This window comes from Oncorhynchus tshawytscha, linkage group LG03 (assembly GCF_018296145.1).
Source record: "Oncorhynchus tshawytscha isolate Ot180627B linkage group LG03, Otsh_v2.0, whole genome shotgun sequence".
Lineage (NCBI taxonomy): Eukaryota > Metazoa > Chordata > Actinopteri > Salmoniformes > Salmonidae > Oncorhynchus > Oncorhynchus tshawytscha.
In genome coordinates, this window is record NC_056431.1 from 45,401,810 (window position 1) to 45,427,676 (window position 25,867).

The 25,867-nt window shown below is 43.7% G+C and overlaps 1 protein-coding gene across 5 annotated transcripts in view; it reads right to left on the reverse strand.

Moving 5' to 3' along the window:
- The window catches only part of LOC112236979 (FERM, ARHGEF and pleckstrin domain-containing protein 1), an 81,811-nt gene that overhangs the window by 52,125 nt on the left and 3,819 nt on the right, over window positions 1-25,867 (reverse strand). For all 5 annotated transcript variants that reach the window (XM_024405621.2, XM_024405616.2, XM_024405599.2 and 2 more), the window contains exon 2: window positions 20,418-20,614. In XM_024405621.2, the coding sequence (XP_024261389.1) occupies window positions 20,418-20,588 (171 nt within the window). In that variant the 5' untranslated portion in view covers window positions 20,589-20,614. The remainder of the gene's footprint in view (window positions 1-20,417; window positions 20,615-25,867) is intronic.

Consider the following 25,867-nt stretch of genomic DNA (forward strand, 5'->3'; position numbering starts at 1 on the left):
GGGACAAACCCTTTGATATCAATTAAGAGAACGTCCCACATTCGGCCTCCATTGACATGCCTTTGATTCATTCAGCTCTGCACTTCCGAGCATCACTCTGCAATAGAGACAAGGACAGAAAGCCTTCACGGTGTGGATGCCCAGTCCATCGCTCAATATAGTACCAGCATACAGTACCTCCATGAAGTTCAGAGATAAAACTTGAACAATGAAATAGCCAAAACTCAGGGAACCTGCAAGGCAATGCGAACTTGGCAGAAGCATTGGTGCCTCAGGCCAAATTAAATCTTGTGTTTTACCATTCATGGTTTGATGTGATTAGTTCCTCTTGGAGGCTTATGTAACACTTTCCAGTTTAATTGGGAGAGCACTGCTGTCACGTCAATATGTGCCGAGCCGGGCTGAGCTGTGCACAGCTGGGGCCCACCGATCCAGAGTTCTGGAGACAAATCAGTCTCTCTTCATCTCTCATCCTCCTCTCTCTCTCCCTCTTGCTCAGTTTCCCCAGATACCCCAAATTCAATTAAAGCCTTAGAGCAGTGGGACGCAGAGAGAGGGAGAGAGAGAGGGAAAGAGAGGGGGAGGGAAGGAGAGAGGGAAAGAGAGAGGCCCAGGTAGAGCTGCAAGGAATGCTGCAATGAAAGTCAAAGCCAAACGCATCAAGATCGCGACATCATCACAGGCATATTGCCCAAGGCTCAAGTGCTCAGTATGAGGGCAGGGCTAAGGTGAAATGCAACTGGGGGAGGGGTGCATTTAATTTCCATTCAGACACTAAGCACAGCAGAACATTCCATTAAAGGAGACAGTGGTGGTGGTTAACTCACAGGGTTACCCGTTTCCATCCTTACCCCACAGCTCATGTCCTTGCTGTGCTCAAAAGGACTTATTCTTAGTTATTATAGACAAGGACATCTTGAGGATACATTGTGTGATGAAAGCATGTCGAACTCACCTCCCTATAGGAGTTGGTTAATAAAGATGGGAGAGGTGAGGCCGTGGACGAGCAGTGGGGTGGGGAGGGTACGTCAAGGCTGTGATTGCATGCGGCTCATCTGCTGTGACATCGTAATTAGCCTTTGGAATATCAATGAGAAATTCATAATTCATGGAGGAGGAGCAATGCAACTGTGAAGCGCCTGCATACAGCCTCCCACAGGGGCTTCAGGCGCTGCCAGGGAAAGCAGTAAGCTTGCAATGAGCTGCATAGCTTCCACACCCAACCACTATGACTCTACAGTGTACTGTGTAGCCTGTACCACCACCAATACTGCTGCTACCGCCTCACCCCAGCAGGGCCGTAGTTCCAATGCAAGGTAATGAAAGAATCTGAATTGCATCATCAAGGGGCACAGTTCAAAAGGAATAAATGCATGTTTACAGCAGGAAAGAGCCAAACTAGAGTCGAAGAATTGCCCCAGAACAGTGTTTGCGTAAGTCTCGTGCCTTTGTGAATTGACACAGACATGTTGTCAGACAAAGGCAGGCAGAATCTCTCCAAAGCAGAGAGCGAACCAAACAGAATAAGCTAGCTACTGCAGTGACAAGAACCATCTCAGTTTCTATAGGAACAGATTCATGAAGTCATCACTTGTCCCTATGCACATGGAAGAACCTATAGAATCTCTAGTAAAGCAAGTTAAGCATTTTACTCTAAGTAAATATACAGTGTACGCCATAACAAGACAAAAGTGTAATTGAATGTGAGGAGGGGAGTGTACCGTGCTATGCGGTACCACTGAATGTTTCACCTTAGGGTTGTTTACTAACGCAGGTTTGTTTGGTTATCATAAGTCTTTATGTGGCCCCAGTGTATAGAACCTTAACACCATAAATTGTGTTTAACTGCCTTTTGAGACCCATTATGTTTTTTTTTTACTGCAGATCTATGAGGAGATGGAGGGAAACGCTGGCACTGCTCTCCTGTCGCAGGCAGCTCCAAAACGCTCACGGCATTGAGTGAATAAATCTTGTGCTCCATCCACTTCAATCTACACAACAAGGCAAAAAGAGACATGACGGAAAGATGTGCCATCCCAACGTCCGATAAGAAGTCGAGTGGCCGAGGAGAGTCATTTCATTAGTAGGTGAAGGAAGGAGGCTCCTCCCCTCTTTGATTACCTACTTCGACAGAGGATGCACAAGAGTATCCTCACGGCAAATAGCGTGGAAGTGTTTTAGAATCAGCCACAAGCCTTTTGGATCAGCTGTTGGTTTTCTAAGGAGAAAAGCATGCACACATTATCAAACAATTTGTTAAACAACAATTTTTATTTTGGGATTCCACCCCTATGAACCTGAATTCGCCTGATGACGCACAAGTGGAAAAGGAGTCTCATTCCATACAAGATCATTTGTTTCCACGTTTCCTCTCCTCCTCTCCTTGATTACCTTTGACCCCCAGAGGTGAGGAGAGGACGGAGGAGTTAGCAAAACCAATTGAGAATCTCCCAGTGTGTGTCCCTCCTACCAACCACCATATTCTGTATTCTGAGCCATGAGGACACCAGATAAGCTCTTGGCTGTTCATCCCTGTGCTTCTCATCCTGCAAGACCCAATTACATTACAACACGGGAGGCAGGCAGGCAGGACGACTGGTGTACGACGGAAAACAATCTCTCCCACATCACCATGTGTGGGATTTCAATTTCATGGCACGAGAGGCAACTGAAAAGGTTCAGAGTTCAACATAAGAAATAATATGTTCAGACTGATAGAGCAATCATTTAGACTGACAGAAGGAGCATAAAGACCACGTTTACACTGAACATACAAACCTAATATTCAAAGAAATTGCTTAATGTAACTGGAACAAAAGGTGACTTTGCAATTTCATACTTATCCACTCACAGAGTGCAAAAGCTCATCATTCTTAATGAAAGAGACTTGTGTTACGATACAGAAACCTAATAAAATGGTATTGGTCACATGCGTCGAAGACTAAACCGTGAAATTCCTGCTTACAAGCCCTTCCAAAACAATGGCGAGTTAAAAAATAATCATAAAAATACAAATATTAAAAGCACAAGAGGAATAAAATACACAACAATGGTGATTATACGCCACATGACCAAAAGTATGTGGACACCTGCGTGTCAAACATTTAATTCCAAAATCATGGTCATTAATATGGAGTTGGTCCTCCCTTTGCTGCAATAACAGCCTCCACTCTTCTGGGAAGGTTTTCCACTAGATTCTGGAACATTGCTGCAAGGACTTGCTTCCATTCAGCCACATTAGTGAGGTTGGGCACTGATGTTGGGCAATTAGGCCTGGCTCGCAGTCGGCCTTCCAATTCATCCCAAAGGTGTTCTATGGGGTTGAGGTCAGGGCTCTGTGCAGGCCAGTTAAGTTCTTCCACCCAGATATTGACAAACCATTTCTGTATGGACCTCACTTTGTGCATGGGGGCATTATCATGCTGAAACAGGAAAGGGCCTTCCCCAAACTGTTGCCACAAAGTTGAAAGCACAGAATCATCTAGAATGTCATTGTATGCTGTAGCATTAAGATTTCCCTTCACTGGAACTAAAAGGCCTAGCCCTGAAAAACAGCCCCAGACCCTTATTGCTCCTCCACCAAACTTTACCGTTGGCACGATGCATTTGGGCTGGTATCGTGCTCCTGGCATCCTCCAAACCCAGATTCGTCTGTCACAATGCCAGATGGTAAAGCGTGATTCATCACTCCAGAGAACGTGTTTCCACTGCGCCAGAGTCCAATGGTGGTGAGCTTTACACCACTCCAGCTGACGCTTGGCATTTAATATGGTGATCTTATGCTTGTGCGAGGCTGCTTGTCCATGGAGACCCATTTCATGAAGCTCTTGGTGAACAGTTATTGTGCTGGTGTTGCTTCCAGAGGCAGAGGCAGCTCTAGCAGGGCAGAAATTTGCCGAACTGACTTGTTGGAAAGGTGACATCCTGTGACGGTGCCACGTTGAAAGTCACTGAGCTCTTCAGTAAGGCCATTCTACTGACAATGTTTGTCTATGGAGATTGTATGGCTGTGTGCTTGATTTTATACACCTGTCAGCAACGGGTGCGGCTGAAATAGCTGAATACACACATACTTTTGTGTATATAAATAAGAATTTGTTCTTAACTGACTTGCATAGTTAAATAAAGGTAAAATCAATCAAAAATAAGGTGCCCCTACATTGCCCAACATTTATATTTTCATGATGCCCCCTACCCTCCGCTAAACAGAAGATGCCATATTTCAGTTTTGTCGACCATATTTTCCACCGTGGCATTTTAATATGAGAGCCGCATACACAAGGAACATGGTGTGTAACCTGAATATGTTGCACCTAATTGGTGTGCCTCGTATATACTTGCTAGCACCACCCCCCACCCCCACTGCACTCCCATTAAAAACCTGCATCGCATCACATCTAGACCCCCCCTCTCTGGAGAAAAATGGCAACGCAGATCAGTGGGAGAGAGAACTCAGAACTCTGCAGCACGGCAACCAACAGAGGTCGACACACACCCCCTTCCTCCCCCAGTCCTCCTCCCTCTGCCCCTTGGTGTAACCATGGCGACCCACAGATAGACAGGCCATCTGCAATTCCATGTGGTGCCTTGCCAACGAGCTCATACAGGGTTCAAATGCATGTGCCCACCTTCACATGCCTGGTGATTACACAGGACTACTAGGTTGACAGAGGAAGGTGAAAATGGGACAGGAAACTCCAAGGCCGTTCAGAGTGAAGCTGGAGAGAATTACCAGGGTGCCATAGAGGTAATGAGGTTGAGGTAATGATGAATGACAGGAGTGAGCATCCTGACAAATTCACTGCCAAGGTGGCATATTCTCTCTAGAGAGTAATCACACATGAGCAGTAGCAGACAGTACTAGGACTGTCTGTGATTCATTCATTCACACACAGTCTAGACACAGAATGAAAGTGTTTTCCTGGTTTGAAGAGCTCTCCACTGAACCCGTACAATCATGAGGACAGAAGAAAATAGGGGGGGAAAAACATCAGCTGATTGGGAGTTGCCCCCTGGCCTCCCCACAGTGATGTTGCCTGTGTCAACCAATCAAAAAGGCTCCTTTCGGATTCTCTAACGAGTCAAACCACAAGCAAGCAGTCGCCATGAAAGATTAAATTAGAGGGCCATATCTGCAGACAGTGTCGACTGAAGTCTTTCACAATCCCTTCATTCAATATTTTCTGCACAGCCAAGCTAACCCTGAGGGAGAGGTTGCCATGGCCACAGTCTGATTTGAAGCATTTCTGAGCTGCTGGTCTATGGAGTGTCATGGTGATGGTTTGGAGAATTACAGAATGGTGTACTCACTCTCCAAAGGCCCCATTCACCCACAATACATAGAGAAATATAACACACTAAAAATGCATCTTCATCTGAACGACGTAGAAAGGGACAGCACATTGCAGATCCAATACTAACAGTTCACTTATGAAAATGTAGTGAGGTAATAGGATGAGAAAGCTCATTTTCACAGTAGAAAGATTGGTAACAGGATTCATGGTGGTGGGTTAGTAATCCATGGCTCTTGCTACATCCTTATAGGTAGATTCCCTGTGGCTCTGTCTGGGATGGCCAATCAAATCCCACTCATCCTGCTTGGCCAACGACAGGTCATCAGAAAATGTCACGGCCAAATCATAGTCTATGTCCAAGTGACTCGTCCATCCTCACAGTGTAGTCTGGCTGATAAACCAGACACAGCTCTCGCACTGCACCACGACTCACAGTTCACCAGAATCTACTAACTACCATAGAGAAAGGCATCTAGACTGTTTCTGTAGGGGAGAGCGGGGTATGTTGAGCCACATTCAGCATCAAGGGAAATATAGTATGATTTATTACAATTGATATCTACATATATTTCAGGATGATGTGTATCCCTGGAAATAATCAGAATTCAGGTAAACATGACAGTTTTGGGTATGAGGGTAAATTGAGCATAGGAACAGGGTATGTTGAGCCAATCAAATTAGTAGGCAAGTTCTCCGCATTTGAGGCTACTAAACTCATGAAACTGGTCTGAAAATATTCCTGGTATGTTTCTCAAGCTCAGAATCTATGTCATCAGACACGACCTTGTGTGCCCTCTGCTACTCTGTCACGGACTCTCTTTGTTCGTTTTCCTTTTTGTCAATGTACCTCTTCAGTGTCAGTCTATTTTGTCAAACCTCAAGGGGATCTAGTAGACCCCGAATTGTTTTACGTTTGGATACACGGGGCATGATGATGTCTGCTTTGTAACAACAAAAATACACTATTTTGGAGTTCACATGCATGACAAATAGCAAAAATACTATGCATAAAACTGACTAAATGTAATCATCAATGGCTCAACTTGCCCCTGGCCAAATGGCACAAACAAAGCAACCACTGACTATATTAGCCCACACAGCTACAAGGACACACTAGCATGCTAGCTTTAGGACCTCATACTGTAGCATTTAGAGAACCCAACTGATCTATAAAAACAGTCTTAAAAGAATCTACTTTGGATTAGACACAAGCATCACGAAACCTAACAATACATTCATTTAACTTTGTAAAATGTTTGAGACTTTACTTGCTTACCACTTTTCCCGTGTTGTTTTTTTCCATTCACAGACTCCGTGGAATAAATATTTTGGTCACATCATTCATTTTGTGTATGGTTTCCTAGAAACAAGGGGTGGGTCAACTCACCCTTTGGTACAACGTACCCCACTCTCCCCTATTCGAGCACTGCTTTGCTCTCATGCAATCCACCCATCTCATTTGAACTACATGCAACAGGAAACACGAGACGCTGTGGGGCTTCTCTGTAACTCAACTCTTGAATGACCAATTACACAAATTTTTCTCACCAAGCGGAGAGGAGGTGCGAGAATGGAAAAGTGGAAACTCCAGAAGGTGAACATGACATGGCATGCTCACTCTATTCTCTGTCTGAGTAAGCAGCTGGGTGTAGCAGGCTATGAGCCCTATAGACATGGCCCTGGGTCCGTATTCATAAAGTGTCCCTGAGAAGGACCCCCATTCATTATGATCTACAGTGCCTTGTAAAAGTATTCATCCACCTTGGTGCTTTTCCTATTTTGTTGCATTACAACCTGTAATTTTAAATGGATATTTATTTGGATTCCATGTAATGGACATACACAAAATATTCCAAATTGGTGAAGTGAAATGAACAACTTTTTCAAACAATTCTAAAAAATTTAAAACTGAAAAGTGGTGCATGCATATCTATCCCCTTTGCTATGAAGGCCCTAAATAAGATCTGATGCTACCAATTACCTTCAGAAGTCACATAATTAGATAAATATAGTCCAATCAATCTAAGTGTCACATGATCTCAGTACACAGTTGAAGTCAAAAGTTTACATACACATAAGTTGGAGTCATTAAAAATCGTTTTTCAACCACTCCACAAATTTCTTGTTAACAAACTATAGTTTTGGCAAGTCGGTTAGGACAACAACTTTGTGCATGACAGAAGTCATTTTTCCAACAATTGTTTACAGACAGATTTCACTTATAATTCACTGTATCACAAATCCAGTGGGTCAGAAGTTTACATTCACTAAGTAGACGGTGCCGCCTATATATGAATGTACGTTGGTGCGAAAAGAAAATCAATCCCAGAGCAACAGCAAAGGACCTTATGAAGATGCTGGAGAAAAAGGTACAAAAGTATCTATATCCACAGTAAAACAAGTCCTATATCGACATAACCTGAAAGGCCGCTCAGCAAGGAAGAAACCACTGCTCCAAAACCGCCATAAAAAAAGCCAGACTACGGTTTGCAACTGCACATGTAGAAAAGATCGTACTTTTTGGAGAAATGTACTCTGGTCTGATGAAACAAAAATAGAACTGTTCGGCCATAATGACTATCGTTATGTTTGGAGGCAAAATGCTTGCAAGCTGAAGAACACCATCCCAAACGTGAAGCACGGGGGTGGCAGCATCATGTTGTGGGGGTGCTTTGCTGCAGGGGGGACTGGTGCACTTCACAAAACAGATGGCATCATGAGGGAGGAAAATAATGTGGATATATTGAAGCAACATCTCAAGACATCAGTCAGGAAGTTAAAGCTTGGGTGCAAATGGCTCTTAAAAATGGACAATGACCACAAGCATAATTCTGAAGTTGTTGCAAAATGGCTTAAGGACAACAAAGTCAAGGTATTGGAATGGCCGTCGCAAAGCCCTGACCTCAACCCTATAGACAATTTGTGGGCAGAACTGAAAAAGCGGTTGCGAGCAAGGAGGCCTACAAACCTGACTCGTTTACTCCAGCTCTGTCAGGAGGAATGGGCCTAAATTCACCCAATTTATGTGGGAAGCTGGTGGAAGGTTACCTGAAACGTTTGACCCAAGTTATACAATTGAAAGTCAATGCTACCAATACTAACTCAGTGTATGTAAACCTCTGACCCACTGGGAATGTGATGAAAGAAATAAAAGCTGAAATAAATACTTCTCTCTACTATTATTCTGACATTTCAACTTCTTAAAATAAAGTGGTGATCCTAACTGACCTAAGACAGGGAATTTTTACTAGGATTAAATGTCAGAAATTGTGAAAAACAGTTTAAAAGTATTTGGCTAAGGTGTATGTAAACAGCCGACTTCGACTGTATATACACACACCTGTTCTGAAAGGCCCCAGAGTCTGCAACACCTCTAAGCAAGGGGCACCACCAAGCAAGCGGCACCATGAAGACCAAGGAGCTCTCCAGACAGGTCAGGGACAAAGTTGTGGAGAAGTACAGAGTAATAAAAAATATCTGAAACTTTTTTTTTAAATTGAAAGAATATGGCGCCACAACAAACCAAAACTCACAGACCAGGCAAGGAGGTCATTAATCAGAGGCAACAAAGAGACCAAAGATAACCCTGAAGGAGCTGCAAAACTCCACAGCGGAGATCGGAGTATCTGTCCATAGGACCACTAAGCCGTACACTCCACAGAGCTGGGCTTTACGGAAGAGTGGCCAGAAAAAAGCCATTACTTAAAGAATATAAATAAGCAAACACGTTTGGTGTTCGCTAAAAGGCATGTGGGAGACTCCCCAAACATATGGAAGAAGGTACTCTGGACAGATAAGACTAAAATTTAGCTTTTTGGCAATCAAGGAAAACACTATGTCTGGCACAAACCCAACACCTCTCATCACCCCGAGAAGCATGGTGGTGGCAGCATCATGCTGTGGGGATGTTTTTCCATTGACAGGGACTGGGGAACTGGTCATAGTTGAAGGAATGATGGATGGTGCTAAATACAGGGAAATTCTTGAGGAAAACCTGTTTCAGTCTTCCAGAGATTTGAGACTGGGGCGGCGGTTCACCTTCCAGCAAAACAATGACCCTAAACATACTACTAAAGCAACACTAGAGTGGTTTAAGGGGAACCTTGGAATGGCCTAGTCAAAGCCCAGAACTCAATCCAATTGAGAATCTGTGGTATGACTTAAAGATTGCTGTACACCAGCGGAACCCATCCAACTTGAAGGAGCTGGAGCCGTTTTGCCTTGAAAAATGGGCAAAAATCCCAGTGGCAAGATGTGCCAAGCTAATAGAGACATACCCCAAGAGACTTGCAGCTGTAATTGCTGCTAAAGGTGGCTCTACAAAGTATTGACTTTGGGGGGTGAATAGTTATGCACGCTCAAGTTCTGTTTTTGTCTTATTTCTTGTTTGTTTCACAATAAAACATATTTTGCATCTTCAAAGTGGTAGGCATGTTGTGTAAATCAAATTATACAAACGCCCCCAAAATCTATTTTAATTCCAGTTCGTAAGGCAACAAAAAAAGGAAAAATGCCAGGGGGGTGAATACTTTCGCAAGCCACTGTATAAGGCAAGACTGATCCTAGACATTTTAATACGGGCCCTGCTCTAACATCAGCATGGCGGGTCAGTGAGAACTAAGGCTGCTGGTCTCCATATTGTAGCTGCCAGATCAGGACCAGCTCCCTCTCAAAAGAGCCCCTTCATCATGTTTCCACTCATTAAGTCACTGCTGAAGCAAGCCCTTGTTACCATTAATCTGACAACAAGGCCTGCTGGAGCTGCTTAAAATGCCCTTGCTTTCCATTTCAGTGAATGATTGTGGGCGGACGGTGGTGTGAGTGTGTGTCTTCAGGACCAGTTAGCCTAGCTATGGTTAGCGCCAGTCATGCTAAATACAGGTCACTAACGTGTGGTGTAGCCTTGGTGGTCTGTCCTGCTCTTGATTCTCAGTCTGGGAATTTCAATGAACATTTATGTATATGGCATGAGTACCCATACTGAAGACATTTGATAGAATGGGAAACGGAAGTGTTATACAAGCTGATATCTACAAACAGGCTAATATTAGAAATGGAAGGATCCGTTTTGCTACATTAGGTCAGATTTTTCTAGTAATAGACATGAGAACTAAAGACGAAAATGTTTAGCAATCGTAAACACATCAAACCACTGGATAGACTAATGATCTCATCTAGCATTTTCCAACATCTGATTTACACATTTTTAACAAATGACTGATTATAATAAATGTCTCAGGCAGAAAAAAAAGGGGGATACAACTTCAGAGACGGAGTGGAGAGACGGGTTACAGAGTAAAGTGGAATTAACAGACCTTCAACACACACACACACATCATTGTGAATGGATGAGTCTACCTCGGACCTCCTCTTTCAAAGGGGGGGGGGTCATATCCCAAGGACATAATCCCTACACCAATCTGTGTGTTAAATGCACCCTAAAATGGGTCGAGAAACACCAATATTACATGAATGTTATACACTCATTGGCCAGCACAAAAATGGATTGCTCCTAGACAGTGAGTCACGTGGCCGTGGCTTGCTATATAGAGCAGGCAGACAGGCATCCAGTTACTGTGCAATTGAACATTAGAATGGGCAAAATGGGTGATAAGCGACTTTGAGCATGCTATGATTGTCGGTGCCAGGCGCGCCAGATACAGTATGTTAGAAACAAAAGACACCCCAGATACAGTATATTAGAAACAAAAGACATCGAGTCAGCGGCAGTCCTTATGAGAGAGGTCAAAGGAGAATGACAAGAATCATGCAAGCTAACAGGCAGGCCACAAACAGACAAATAACGGCACAGTACAACAGTGGTGTGAAGAACGGCATCTCGGAACGCACAGCTTCTAGAATCCAGACCCCAAAGAATTCAGGATGTTCTGGAGGCAAAGGGAGGTCCGACCCAGTACTTGATGGGTGTACTTAATAAACTGACCACTCAGTGTACACTATTATGGGACAACCATGTCCATTTCAACCATCACTCCATTAACTCCTGTGGGAAGGAAGTGTGAAGTACGATGTTTAGGGTTGCAAAGATGACGATAACTTATCATCCTGTTAATTTCAATTAACTCTGCAATCGTCCAACTATCGACTTTTCTTCACAACTGCCACCAGTTTGATGCCAAAAATACAAACACAGACACTGTAAAATATATATTTTTTAATGAACGCTGAACCCTTATATTAAACACCAATGGTTTTCACTAAGTTGACGATTCATGTTCTACACTGTTGTCATTCTATTTTTGCACTTTAAAATGACCTTATTTAATTATTTTACATGTGATAGGACCAGAGATTAGACACCTGTGATAATCTGAAGTATCCAAAAGGGAAAGGGGATACCTAGTGAGTTGCACGACTGAAAGTATTCAACCGAAATGTGTCTTACGCATTTAACACAGCCCCTCTGAATCAGGGACACGAGATGTCTTGTGATGGATTACATAAAATCCTTGAAAAAGATACCAAAATTCTGGTAGTTTACCAGTAGACTTGAAGTTTCAAGTAATATACCCTCCCTTTGCAACCCTAACGATGCTAGAGGATAAATTATATCAACTGAGATATAGGGGTACAAATAGAGTTTACCACACAGCATATAGAAACAAGCATCCATCTTAATCCTAGCCCAGTGATCTAAGTCAATGTTATGGAGCAGAAGCTAAAGCTAGACAGGATTGTCTGTGGCGGTTCACAGGATTAGTGCCAGGCAACAGCAGTGAGTCTCTTCCCCTTCACTGTGATTAGTAGTACATTCATGAAACAACATGCCGCTGATGTATAATGCATTATGGCTTGAGCGCAAATGAGCTTTTGCTATATTAACATCCACACAATTTGCATTTACTGTGATCTTGGTGTCTTAAGAGCTGTGTAAATTTAGTCTTGTCTGAACGAGACCTAGGTGGGCCTTGAAGAAACCTTATGGCCCAATAAAAACGTAATAATAATTTAAAAAATAAGAGTTGGACCGCAGAGTGGAATAAAAGCAGCCAACACGTAACCCAGCATGTGGGTACTCCTTCAGAACTGTTGGAAAAGCATACCAGGTGAAGCTGGTTGAGAGAATACCAGTGTGTGCAAAGTGGTCATCAAGGCAAGGGAGGCAGGAAAATGAGGCAGGAAAATTATGTGGATACATTGAAGCAACATCTCAAGACATCAGTCAGAAAGTTAAAGCTTGGTCGCAAATGGGTCTTCCAAATGAACAATGACCACAAGCATACTTCCAAAGTTGTGGCAAAATGGCTTAAGGACAACAAAGTCAAGGTATTGGACTTGCCATCACAAAGCCCTGACCTCAATCCTATAGAAAATATGTGGCCAGAACTGAAAAAGCAGGTGCGAGCAAGGAGGCCTACAAACCTGACTCACACCAGCTCGGTCCGGTGGAATGGGCCAAAATTCACCCAACTTATTGTGGGAAGCTTGTAGAAGGCTACAAGAAACATTTGACCCAAGTTAAACTATTTAAAGGCAACGCTAACATGCTGGTACACAGCGCCAGAACAGTGTGCCTAATGGATATTGAGAATATGTATAAGAGGCCAATTTTTTTATTCTAGGGGAGAAGTGATAGGTAGGGCACACACAGAGGGTAGGGTACACCCGCATACACACTAGGGGCTGGGAATTGCCATATCACGATACAATATGTATTGCAATTCCATACTGTGATTTTATTGAGATTCCATGTTCCAAACATATTCCTTACCATATGTCTGCTGCAGTGGGACAGAGAGAGACATGAGAAAACGAGTTTTGATCAGTCATAGAAATAAAAGTGCTGAAAACAAACTGGTCTCACTATTTAAAAAGAATACGGAGAAAAGGCTATGAAGGTGTTTTGGTGCAGGTACAGCCAACTAGCGCAACAATAATATTGCGGAATTGTCAAAACGATACATATCACAATATTATTTTTGACGTTATATTGTAACTATGTTTTCCCCCCATCACTAATACAGAGAGGGTGAGAGACAGAAGGGATAGATATACAGTAGACAGAAGAGAGAACCATGCGGAACGTTCCACATTAACTGCCAGGATCTCTGTTTTCTCCAGTAACATTCCAGTAAGGTTTAGGTGTCTGGAGTTAGAGCTTGACTGTTTCTCTCATCCTGACAAATGAGAATGGGGCTCTCTGTCTGTCAATCCCCATTCCTCAACTACATGTTACCCAAACAGAGATCACAGGCAACAAGACAACCACTGCCATTGGCACCTCCAGAATGAACATTCATCCCATGACATTTTTGGTCACTTGTCCAAAGTCATGTTATAGCTGGCCAGAAATCTTTAGTTACTGATATGAACACATGATTCTATATGAGGTTCACCTCATGTGTTTGGAAAGCACAGCTCCCTTGTATGACTCACGGTAGTGTTAGCTCTGGGCTGGTCAGATCAGGTCTGCTCTCGGTTGGTGCATACTAAAGGCCTTCATGGGGCCACAAAAGAGTGCTCATCAAGGTGTGACGAATCAGCCACAGGGGACAACAGTTTAGTTCCCAGCCAGAGGGAGCACTAAGTAGGCCACAGCAGGTTATGTGACCCACTCTAATGCTCCTTTTGTTTCCCTACAATACAATACCTTGTCTGACGGGCTGGGAGTTTATACCAGGGGAACAGGAAAGGGATCGATTTTCACAGGAGTGGTTGGGTTGTTGCATGCAGATCAGTGAAATAGAAAACATTTCTCACCGATCAGTCACTATGAATATAAATCCCACCACAGATTCATATTTCATTGCCTGAACTCGATGCTCCTGTAATGAAATACACAATCGTGATAATCTAATTGTCTAGGAAGGGTGGTCTGACATTGGGCCAGTGGGACTGACAATCCTAAACATCTTGAGCCTCTCCAGTGGAGAGAACGCAGCCTGTCTCACTGCAAATAGGAACGATTCAGCGATCATGTTGCCTTATTACTGCAGTGATCAAATTCATCACCATCAGTGCTGCTGAAGCCAAGCACATTTGCATTTAAATCTGTGCAGTCCCCCCCATTCCCCCTCCTCTTTCTTGAAGCTCAGAGTGAGAAAGACCAATAGGCATAGTCTATTACAGGAGGGTGGGGGAGGGGACTGCAGGAAGTTATTGACGCAATTAAGGGCGTCACGCTGCAGGCCTCGGGCGTCGTGATTCTGCCGAAAATACGCTCTTTGTCTTTATCAAACTAATGCTTTTGCCTATTTTCAGTGTGGAACTTGTCTCTGTTTAGGGGGCATAGGCTAACCAATTAGAAATGGCACTAGCAGTTTGCAAAGTAGCCTAAGCGGAAAATATATGGGACACAATTATTCCAAAACTTCAGCTCGTTGCTGGAACACATATTTTCCTACTTCAATCAACCAGTCCATTTTGAATTTGTGATAAAACTGTCGTCATTTGGCAAGGAATGTAGCTTGTGTATCCCATCAGTTAGATACGTTTTTAATAGGCATTGCTGTCGGCCAAACGGGAGGTTGTGCGCACACTTAGCAAGCATGTGTGGAGGGAGCGGTCAGAATGCAATTTAGTGAATGAGACAAGGAGGGGAAGGGGATTTAGGGAGAAGAACTTTGTGATGATTGGATTGGTTTATTTTTTGTTGTGCCCCACAAATACACATGTACTACTCCCCTAAACTCAAAGCAAATTAACGTGGTCTTCAAGACATAATTGTATATTTTTTTCCCCCAGGACAAAAATTTCACTTGCACATTCCGGCAGCCAAAGCACATTCCTACAAATCGTTATGAAGTAAATAAATATATATTAGTTAAAGATCGAGCTTTGACGTTTGTTAGTGTACACGATTACGATCAATTCAGCGTTCTTTTCTAAGAGTTTAGCTATCCAGAACCTTAAAGGGTTATTTGGCTATCATCCCCATAGGAGAACCCTTTTGGTTGTAGGTGGAACCCGTTTCGGTTCCAGGTAGAACCATTTCTACAGAGGGTTCAACCGGGAACCAAAAAGGGTTCTCCTTTTGGGACAGCCGAAGAACCTAAGAGTGCAGCTGCCTCCCTGCAGCAGTCATAACACCCAGCTAGGACTACCCATCGCTGCATGAGGGCCACTACCCAATTGTGGGAACAGGGGAAATATTATGTGAACACTATCCAACTAAAGACTCCTTCGTAGAAGTAACTCAAGAAAAGTGTTACCACTGCAGTGCAGCATAATCACTACGACTCCCCCCTTCCCTTTTTAATTAGAGCGTTTTAGCTTCGGATGAAGAAACATGTCGTCTCTCCCTCCATATTCCTCGTAACTGCCCTCCTTCTCCTTCTAAAATTAGTCTAGGTGGCAGCTCATTAATGTATGGGCCCCAGAGTTCACACTCACATTTGGTTAAAACGATGCAAAATTCTATAATTCAGAGACAAAAAAAACTTCTGAATGAGCTTCAGGCATGAACGACTGCATGACCTGAAGCTCTTGGTCACGAGCTGGGAAGTAAAATACCTCCTAAAACTAAAACCAACCACTCAGAGAATGAAATGACTCACCCCCTACCCAAATGACACTGTATTTAGCTAGCCTAGCATTCATATCCTAAATTAAAAAGTCACACATTGCCTGTTAGCTAAATGCAGTGTCATTTGGGTAGGGTGAGTGATTTCCTTCTCTCAAAAGAGTAATTGGCTTTTGGTCTGACTTTAAATTAGGATATGAATGCTAGGCTAGCTAACTCATGTCATGTCAATGTGAGTTTTCCTGTCAGTTTTTCCTCAGTGTACAGTAGAAGAGCACACAAGAGCACTACACATTAGTGCCAAATGACGTATATAAACCCTGGATTGCAGATGCAATGTATTGATGAGAGGCTTTGAAGCTACCGATCAGCCATATTGGCACTCCCCAGATTAAGCAAACCTCCATGGGAATGAATGGAATTCTACAGTATTTCAATTAAATGTTTCAAGGACAAAATTACGTATTTAAGTATTTTGTTGTTGTAGTGGTGACAGAACTTTATTTGTATGTTTAGCTCACATAATACAACTTAAAAGTATGCATTAAGGTGAAATATAATAAACATGGCAAAAACAAAATATAGACATTAATGAATTAATTTCTATAGCTTCCGAAAAAAAGTTACACTGGTGGGGGAGTGCCAAGATGGAGTCAAGGTGGCAACAGCAGCCTCTGTCAGTAATTTAGAGTACACAGTGCATTTGGAAAGTATTCAGACCCCTTGACTTTTTCCACATTGTTCCACATTACAGCCTTCTAAAATGTATTAAATCGTTCCCCCCCCCCCTCAATCTACACACAATACCCCATAATGACAAAGCAAAAAAAAGTTGTTTTGCAAATTAATAACAAATATCACATTCACAGAAGTATTCAGACCCTTTGCTTTGTTGAAGTACCTTTGGCAGCGATTACAGCCTTGAGACTTCTTGTGTATGACGCTACAAGCGTGGCACATCTGTATTTGGGGAGTTTTTCCCCCCATTCCTCTCCGCAGATCCTGTCAGGCTCTGTCAGGTTGGATGGGAAGCGTTGCTGCACAGCTATTTTCAGGTCTCTCGAGAGATGTTTGATCGGGTTCAAGTCCGGCGTCTGACTGGGCCACTCAAAGACATTCAGAGACTTGTCCCGAAGCCACTCCTGTGTTGTCTTTGCTGTGTGCTTAGGGTCGTTGTCCTGTCGGAAGGTGAACCTTCACCCCAGTCTGGGGTCCTGAGCACTCTGGAGCAGGTTGTCATCAAGGATCTCTCTGTACTTTGCTCCATTCATCTTTCCTGACTAGTCTCCCAGTCCCTGCCACTGAAACACAACCCCACAGCATGATGTTGCCACCACCATGCTTCACCGTAGGGATGGTGCCAGATTTCCTCCAGACGGTGCCAGATTTCCTCCAGCTTGGCATTCAGGCCAAAGAGTTCAATCTTGGTTTCATCAGATCAGAGAACCTTGTTTCTCATGGTCTCAGAGTCTTCAGGTGCCTTTTGGCAAACTCCAAGCGGGCGGTCATGAGCCTTTTACTGAGGAGTGGCTTCCATCTGGCCACTCTACCATAAAGGCCTGACTGTTGGAGGGCTGCAGAATTGGTTGTCCTTCTGGAAGATTCTCCCTTCTCCACAGAGAAACTCTGGAGCTCTGTCAGAGTGACCATCAGGTTCTTGGTCACCTCCCTGACCAAAGCCTTTCTTCCCCGATTGCTCAGTTTGTCAGGACGGCCAGTTTGATGAAGTCTTGGTGGTTCCAAACTTCTTCCATGTTAAGAATAATGGAGGCCACTGTGTTCTTAGGGACATTCAATGCTGCAGAAATATGTTGGTGCCCTTCCCCAAATCTGTGCCTTGACACAATCCTGTCTCGGAGCTCTACAGACAATTCCTTCGACCTCGTGGCTTGGTTTTTGCTCTGACATGCACTGTCAACTATGGGACCTTATATAGGCAGGTGTGTGCCTTTCCAAATCATGTCCAATCTATTGAATTTACCACAGGTGGACTTCAATCAAGTTGTAGAACCATAAAGGATAATAAATAGAAACAGGATGCACCTGAGCTCAATTTCGAGTATCATAACAAAGGGTCTGAATACTTATGTAAATAAGGTAGTTCTGTTTTTGCTTTGTCATTATGGGATATTGTGTGTAGATTGATGAGAAAAAACAAATATTTAATACATTTTAGAATAAGGCTGTAACGTAACAAAATATGGAAAAAGTCAGGGGGTCTGAATACTTTCCAAAGGCACTGTATATAAATAATTCATTAGCACCAGTGAAATGTCTCCCTGAAAAGACAATCCTCATGGTCTGTAGAGGAAGTCTCACAGCATGCTGTGGGAACAAGACTGTTCCCTGCACGGCAGTTGGGAACCTGCCAATGTTTCTCAGCAGCTAGCGTCAAACACGTCCATATTGTCGGTCACAGGGTTCCATTTCAAGCATCTCTACTATGAAGCTCTATTCATACCCTTCGAATGAATGCTCTGCGTGTCCATTTCCCTCCATCATCACTTCTTCTTCCCTCTCACTACCCATCGCGCTCCCTCACTCCCAGCAGGAAGAACTGTGGTCAAAGGATATTGCTAGTTGGACTATTCTCAGGAAAATAACATAGTTTTGATCCAAACTCCACCCTGTAGTTCAAGCGCTATATCAGGGTCATAGAGTATACCTTTCAGTAATACCACAATTTCAGAGGAACTCTAGGAGAAAAAAACGGTACAGAACAACCAATCTGTTTTTGTCCAATTCAACAGGAAGTGCTGGGATTTACATGTCTGTTTGCTAAATCTCAAGGTCCTAAATTAACATTCAAATCACTTTCAATAAGCACCCATTACCATTCTCTAAAACATCTTCAAACAATATTGCAGTCTTCAGAACATCAGTCATTCATTATCAAGCAGATTACATTTCACATGAAAGGCACCAATCTAGGACTATTCTGAGATGTGATTTTAGGCTAAAATATTGCATTGCATACATTGGCTGATTTGGATCACAAAGCAAAGCAATCTCAGAGAGAATCTTTAATAACCACAGCAGTAAATAGGCTGGTAATGAAAAGCACAATTTATCATGGCAGATCTCTGCCCATTCAAACATCACAAATCGCCCCCTTTCCCCAACCATACTGTATAGGGTGGGCACACTGTGACAAGCATTTCACTACATCCGCAATGACATCTGCTAAATATGTGTATGTGACCAATACAATTTGATTTGAATCATTTTGGGAATCATCAAGATTTAAATTCAGAGGAGGCCCGCACAGATTTTTTTAATGTTGTTTTCTTGTCAAAAGCAATTTGCATTGGCACTTATTTGAAAACATATAGGTCCACTAAAATTTCTACATACATTCTATTAAGTTTTAGACGTTGAAGAGTTGCCTGAAGTGTTTTTTTACTCAAACCTCCCGCGGGACAGTTGGAATGAGATCAAGCCCACGGGCTGTATTGTTGCCCACCCCTGTGACCAAGACAGACCAGTTGGTCTCATACCTTGGCTTTCATTATATATAACAGTGTGTTAGCCTATGAGCCCAGGAAGTTTAGTCCTGATGTATAAATGTGTATCTCAATAAACTAAACACAATCCATACACCCACTTGGGTAACACTTTACATTCAGGGTGTTTTCACATGTGTTCTAATGAAAACCTCATACTTTTTTTATTCATGCATTGATAGCAGTAACTCTCCTCAATGTCCTCTTTGTCACGCCCTGGTCTTAGTATTTTGTGTTTTCTATATTTATTTGGTCAGGCCAGGGTGTGACATGGGTTTATTTTGTGTTGTGTTTATGTTCGGGGGTTTTTCGTAGGTTTTGGGATTGTGGCTTAGTGGGGTGTTCTAGCAAAGTCTATGGTTGCCTGAGGCGGTTCTCAATCAGAGGCAGGTGATTCTCGTTGTCTCTGATTGGGAACCATATTTAGGCAGCCATATTCTTTGAGTGTTTCGTGGGTGATTGTTCCTGTCTTTGTGTTAGTTGTCACCAGATAGGCTGTATAGGTTTTCACGTTCAGTTTGTTGTTTTTGTATTGTCGTGTTTATTCGTCATTAAACATGTATCGTATTAACCACGCTGCATTTTGGTCCGACTCTCTTTCGACGGAAGAAAACCGTAACACTCTTAACATTCCATGACTCTAGGACCAATAAAATGTACTCAAAATACAGTAGCTTCTGAAGTTTAGAAAGAATGTTTGTTAATGGTAAAATTTCCGTTTTGGAGATAAGAGGTTTTCACCCGACAACGACGATAGTCCTCCTTAAAAGTTGCTCTTATCTTTTTAGTAAGGCTTTAAATTACACAACAACATCCAAAGAACTAGAACAGTAACCTTTATTAAATCACACCAACAGCTGAAGTCAGAGATGTTCAGAACGCCGGTTAGAACCCAGACATTTTCCAGCACTTATCAGTCTTGGCTCATTCATGCATTCAGCACCTTGAAGTTTAATACAGTAACCATGCCAACCTGTAACCCTTAACAACAGACTGCTCTCAAGAAGGGGGGAGTCCTTCCTTTGATGTATTGCTTTAATGGCAAAGCTATAAAAAGACGACAAAAGGATGCCACCATTTACACCTTTAACACAGTGCACTATAAACCAATTAGACAGACAGCCAATCAGAACTCACCGAGACGTCGAAGACCTCTTCTGTGTCGTCCAACATGCGTATCTTAATGGAGACGTGGCGTCCAGGGGGCATTGTTGGAGGCCGGTGGCCAGGGTCCAGGGTGCTGATGCCCAGGGTCTCCTGGGCTCCAAGACGCTGGGCTGCTGATGCTCTGTGCTCGGGCTCCATCATGGTGCTCTGTTGTGCTACCGTACAGCCTGCAGGGGAGGCAGAAGAACCGTCATATACACACACACACACACACACTCGCACGTGTAACCAAGTAGGTTCCGTCCCTGTCCCTCACTGGGCTCGAACCCGGGACATTTTGTACAACACACACACTCACATGCACGTAAGAACGCACGCACACACACCAGCCAAATGCTACAGTCTCTCTCCATAATAGCAAAAATGTCATAAATAGCTCAAATGTAATAAATGTTAGATGCACATTTTCTCCTCTCCTTCGTTCCTGACTACATGTGCTGCCACAGAAATAGAGAGAATAGAAAGGGTGTCCCCATTCAAGTCAATGATGGCATAAACGGGTGGATGGGCAGCCATTACTAGTGTACCCCATAAGAGCAGAGCAGGAGGTAAAAGCAGGAAGTAAAAGAAGGACGTGTAGTTTACCCATCAATATGGGTTGTAACTAGATGGAGTACAGCCACGACCGGAAGGGACTTTTCGTAGGAGGTTGGGAGAGCATTTTAGCTAACCCTAATCCTTAAGGTTAGCTAATTCCCCCAACCTGCGACGAAAAAGTCACGTCCGGTAGTGGCTGTATTCCACCTAGTCAGAACCATCAATATGTGCTGTGATTTGTTCATTTAACCTAACTGACATTACAAAAAAATACATCCCATTACATGGGCCACATCAGTTTACATCATTTGAATGAACATTCTACTTTATCATGGAAATGATTGCATCACAATACCAGGCAGCCATTGCAAGTGTACCCATGGGTTTACAGGGTCAAATCGTTAGGGTTAAAGGTTCTATGGCCTTCCTATGTTTGCTACTGCTGCATTTTGGGGGGGGGGTTTGCTGAAACAAGAAACTATCAAAATAGTTTTTGGTTGCATAGGCAAGGAGCAACAAAGTTTCATCATGTTGTTAAGAGTCCGTGTTACAGCAGAAAAGGACATAAGTGCCCAAACGCCCGGCCGTCCCATCTTCTGTTGCTAATTATTTGTATTATTTCCCGCCGGTCTTCGTACATAACCTTGGGTTACATGGTTATAGCACGCGCACACAAACACGCACCTTGGGTTACATGGTTATAGCACGCACACACAAACACGCACCTTGGGTTACATGGTTATAGCACGCACACACAAACACGCACCTTGGGTTACATTTTTATAGCACGCACACACACACACAAACACGCACCTTGGGTTACATGGTTATAGCACACACACACACACAAACACGCACCTTGGGTTACATGGTTATAGCACACACACACACACAAACACGCACCTTGGGTTACATGGTTATAGCACACACACACACAAACACGCACCTTGGGTTACATTTTTATATAGCACACACACACACACACAAACACGCACCTTGGGTTACATGGTTATAGCACACACACACACACACAAACACGCACCTTGGGTTACATGGTTATAGCACACACACACACACACACACACACACAAACACGCACCTTGGGTTACATGGTTATAGCACACACACACACACAAACACGCACCTTGGGTTACATGGTTATAGCACACACACACACACACAAACACGCACCTTGGGTTACATGGTTATAGCACACACACACACACACACAAAACACGCACCTTGGGTTACATGGTTATAGCACACACACACACACAAACACGCACCTTGGGTTACATGGTTATAGCACACACACACAAACACGCACCTTGGGTTACATGGTTATAGCACACACAAACACGCACCTTGGGTTACATGTTATAGCACACACACAAACATGCACCTTGGGTTACATGGTTATAGCACACACACACAAACACGCACCTTGGGTTACATGGTTATAGCACACACACACAAACACGCACCTTGGGTTACATGGTTATAGCACACACACACAAACACGCACCTTGGGTTACATGGTTATAGCAAACACACACACACAAACACACAAACACGCACCTTGGGTTACATGGTTATAGCACGCGCACACAAACACGCACCTTGGGTTACATGGTTATAGCACGCACACACAAACACGCACCTTGGGTTACATGGTTATAGCACGCACACACAAACACGCACCTTGGGTTACATTTTTATAGCACGCACACACAAACACGCACCTTGGGTTACATGGTTATAGCACACACACACACACACAAACACGCACCTTGGGTTACATGGTTATAGCACACACACACACACACAAACACGCACCTTGGGTTACATGGTTATAGCACACACACACACACACACAAACACGCACCTTGGGTTACATGGTTATAGCACACACACACACACAAAACACGCACCTTGGGTTACATGGTTATAGCACACACACACACACAAACACACACCTTGGGTTACATGGTTATAGCACACACACACAAACACGCACCTTGGGTTACATGGTTATACACACACACACACAAACACGCACCTTGGGTTACATGGTTATAGCACACACACACACAAACACGCACCTTGGGTTACATGGTTATAGCACACACACACACACACACACACAAACACGCACCTTGGGTTACATGGTTATAGCACACACACACACACAAACACGCACCTTGGGTTACATGGTTATAGCACGCACACACACACAAACACGCACCTTGGGTTACATTGTTATAGCACACACACACAAACACGCACCTTGGGTTACATGGTTATAGCACACAAACACGCACCTTGGGTTACATGTTATAGCACACACACAAACACGCACCTTGGGTTACATGGTTATAGCACACACACAAACACACACCTTGGGTTACATGGTTATAGCACACACACACAAACACGCACCTTGGGTTACATGGTTATAGCACACACACACAACACACACAAACACGCACCTTGGGTTACATGGTTATAGCACGCACACACACACAAACACGCACCTTGGGTTACATGGTTATAGCACACACACACACAAACACGCACCTTGGGTTACATGGTTATAGCACACACACACACACACACAAACACGCAACTTGGGTTACATGGTTATAGCACACACACACAAACACGCACCTTGGGTTACATGGTTATAGCACACACACACACACACACAAACACGCACCTTGGGTTACATGGTTATAGCACACACACACACACAAACACGCACCTTGGGTTACATGGTTATAGCACACACACACACACACACACACACAAACACGCACCTTGGGTTACATGGTTATAGCACGCACACACACACAAACACGCACCTTGGGTTACATTGTTATAGCACACACACACAAACACGCACCTTGGGTTACATGGTTATAGCACACACAAACACGCACCTTGGGTTACATGTTATAGCACACACACAAACACGCACCTTGGGTTACATGGTTATAGCACACACACACAAATACGCACCTTGGGTTACATGGTTATAGCACACACACACAAACACGCACCTTGGGTTACATGGTTATAGCAAACACACACACACACAAACACACAAACACGCACCTTGGGTTACATGGTTATAGCACGCACACAAACACGCACCTTGGGTTACATGGTTATAGCACGCACACACAAACACGCACCTTGGGTTACATGGTTATAGCACGCACACACAAACACGCACCTTGGGTTACATTTTTATAGCACGCACACACACACACACAAACACGCACCTTGGGTTACATGGTTATAGCACACACACACACACAAACACGCACCTTGGGTTACATGGTTATAGCACACACACACACACAAACACGCACCTTGGGTTACATGGTTATAGCACACACACACACACACGCACCTTGGGTTACATGGTTATAGCACACACACACACACACACACACACGCACCTTGGGTTACATGGTTATAGCACACACACACACAAACACACACCTTGGGTTACATGGTTATAGCACACACACACACACAAACACGCACCTTGGGTTACATGGTTATAGCACACACACACACACAAACACGCACCTTGGGTTACATGGTTATAGCACACACACACACACAAACACGCACCTTGGGTTACATGGTTATAGCACACACACACACACACACACGCACCTTGGGTTACATGGTTATAGCACACACACACACACACACGCACCTTGGGTTACATGGTTATAGCACGCACACACACACAAACACGCACCTTGGGTTACATTGTTATAGCACACACACACACACAAACACGCACCTTGGGTTACATGGTTATAGCACACACACACACAAACACACCTTGGGTTACATGGTTATAGCACACACACACACACACACACACAAACACGCATCTTGGGTTACATGGTTATAGCACACACACACACACACACACAAACACGCACCTTGGGTTACATGGTTATAGCACGCACACACACACAAACACGCACCTTGGGTTACATTGTTATAGCACACACACACAAACACGCACCTTGGGTTACATGGTTATAGCACACACAAACACGCACCTTGGGTTACATGTTATAGCACACACACAAACACGCACCTTGGGTTACATGGTTATAGCACACACACAAACACACACCTTGGGTTACATGGTTATAGCACACACACACAAACACGCACCTTGGGTTACATGGTTATAGCACACACACACACACACAAACACACAAACACGCACCTTGGGTTACATGGTTATAGCACGCACACACACACAAACACGCACCTTGGGTTACATGGTTATAGCACACACACAACAAACACGCACCTTGGGTTACATGGTTATAGCACACACACAACACACACACACAAACACGCACCTTGGGTTACATGGTTATAGCACACACACACACACACACAAACACGCACCTTGGGTTACATGGTTATAGCACGCACACACACACAAACACGCACCTTGGGTTACATGGTTATAGCACACACAAACACACCTTGGGTTACATGTTATAGCACACACACAAACACGCACCTTGGGTTACATGGTTATAGCACACACACACAAATACGCACCTTGGGTTACATGGTTATAGCACACACAACAAACACGCACCTTGGGTTACATGGTTATAGCACACACACACACACACACAAACACACAAGCACCACCTTGGGTTACATGGTTATAGCACGCACACACAAACACACGCACCTTGGGTTACATGGTTATAGCACGCACACACAAACACGCACCTTGGGTTACATGGTTATAGCACGCACACACAAACACGCACCTTGGGTTACATGGTTATAGCACGCGCACACAAACACGCACCTTGGGTTACATG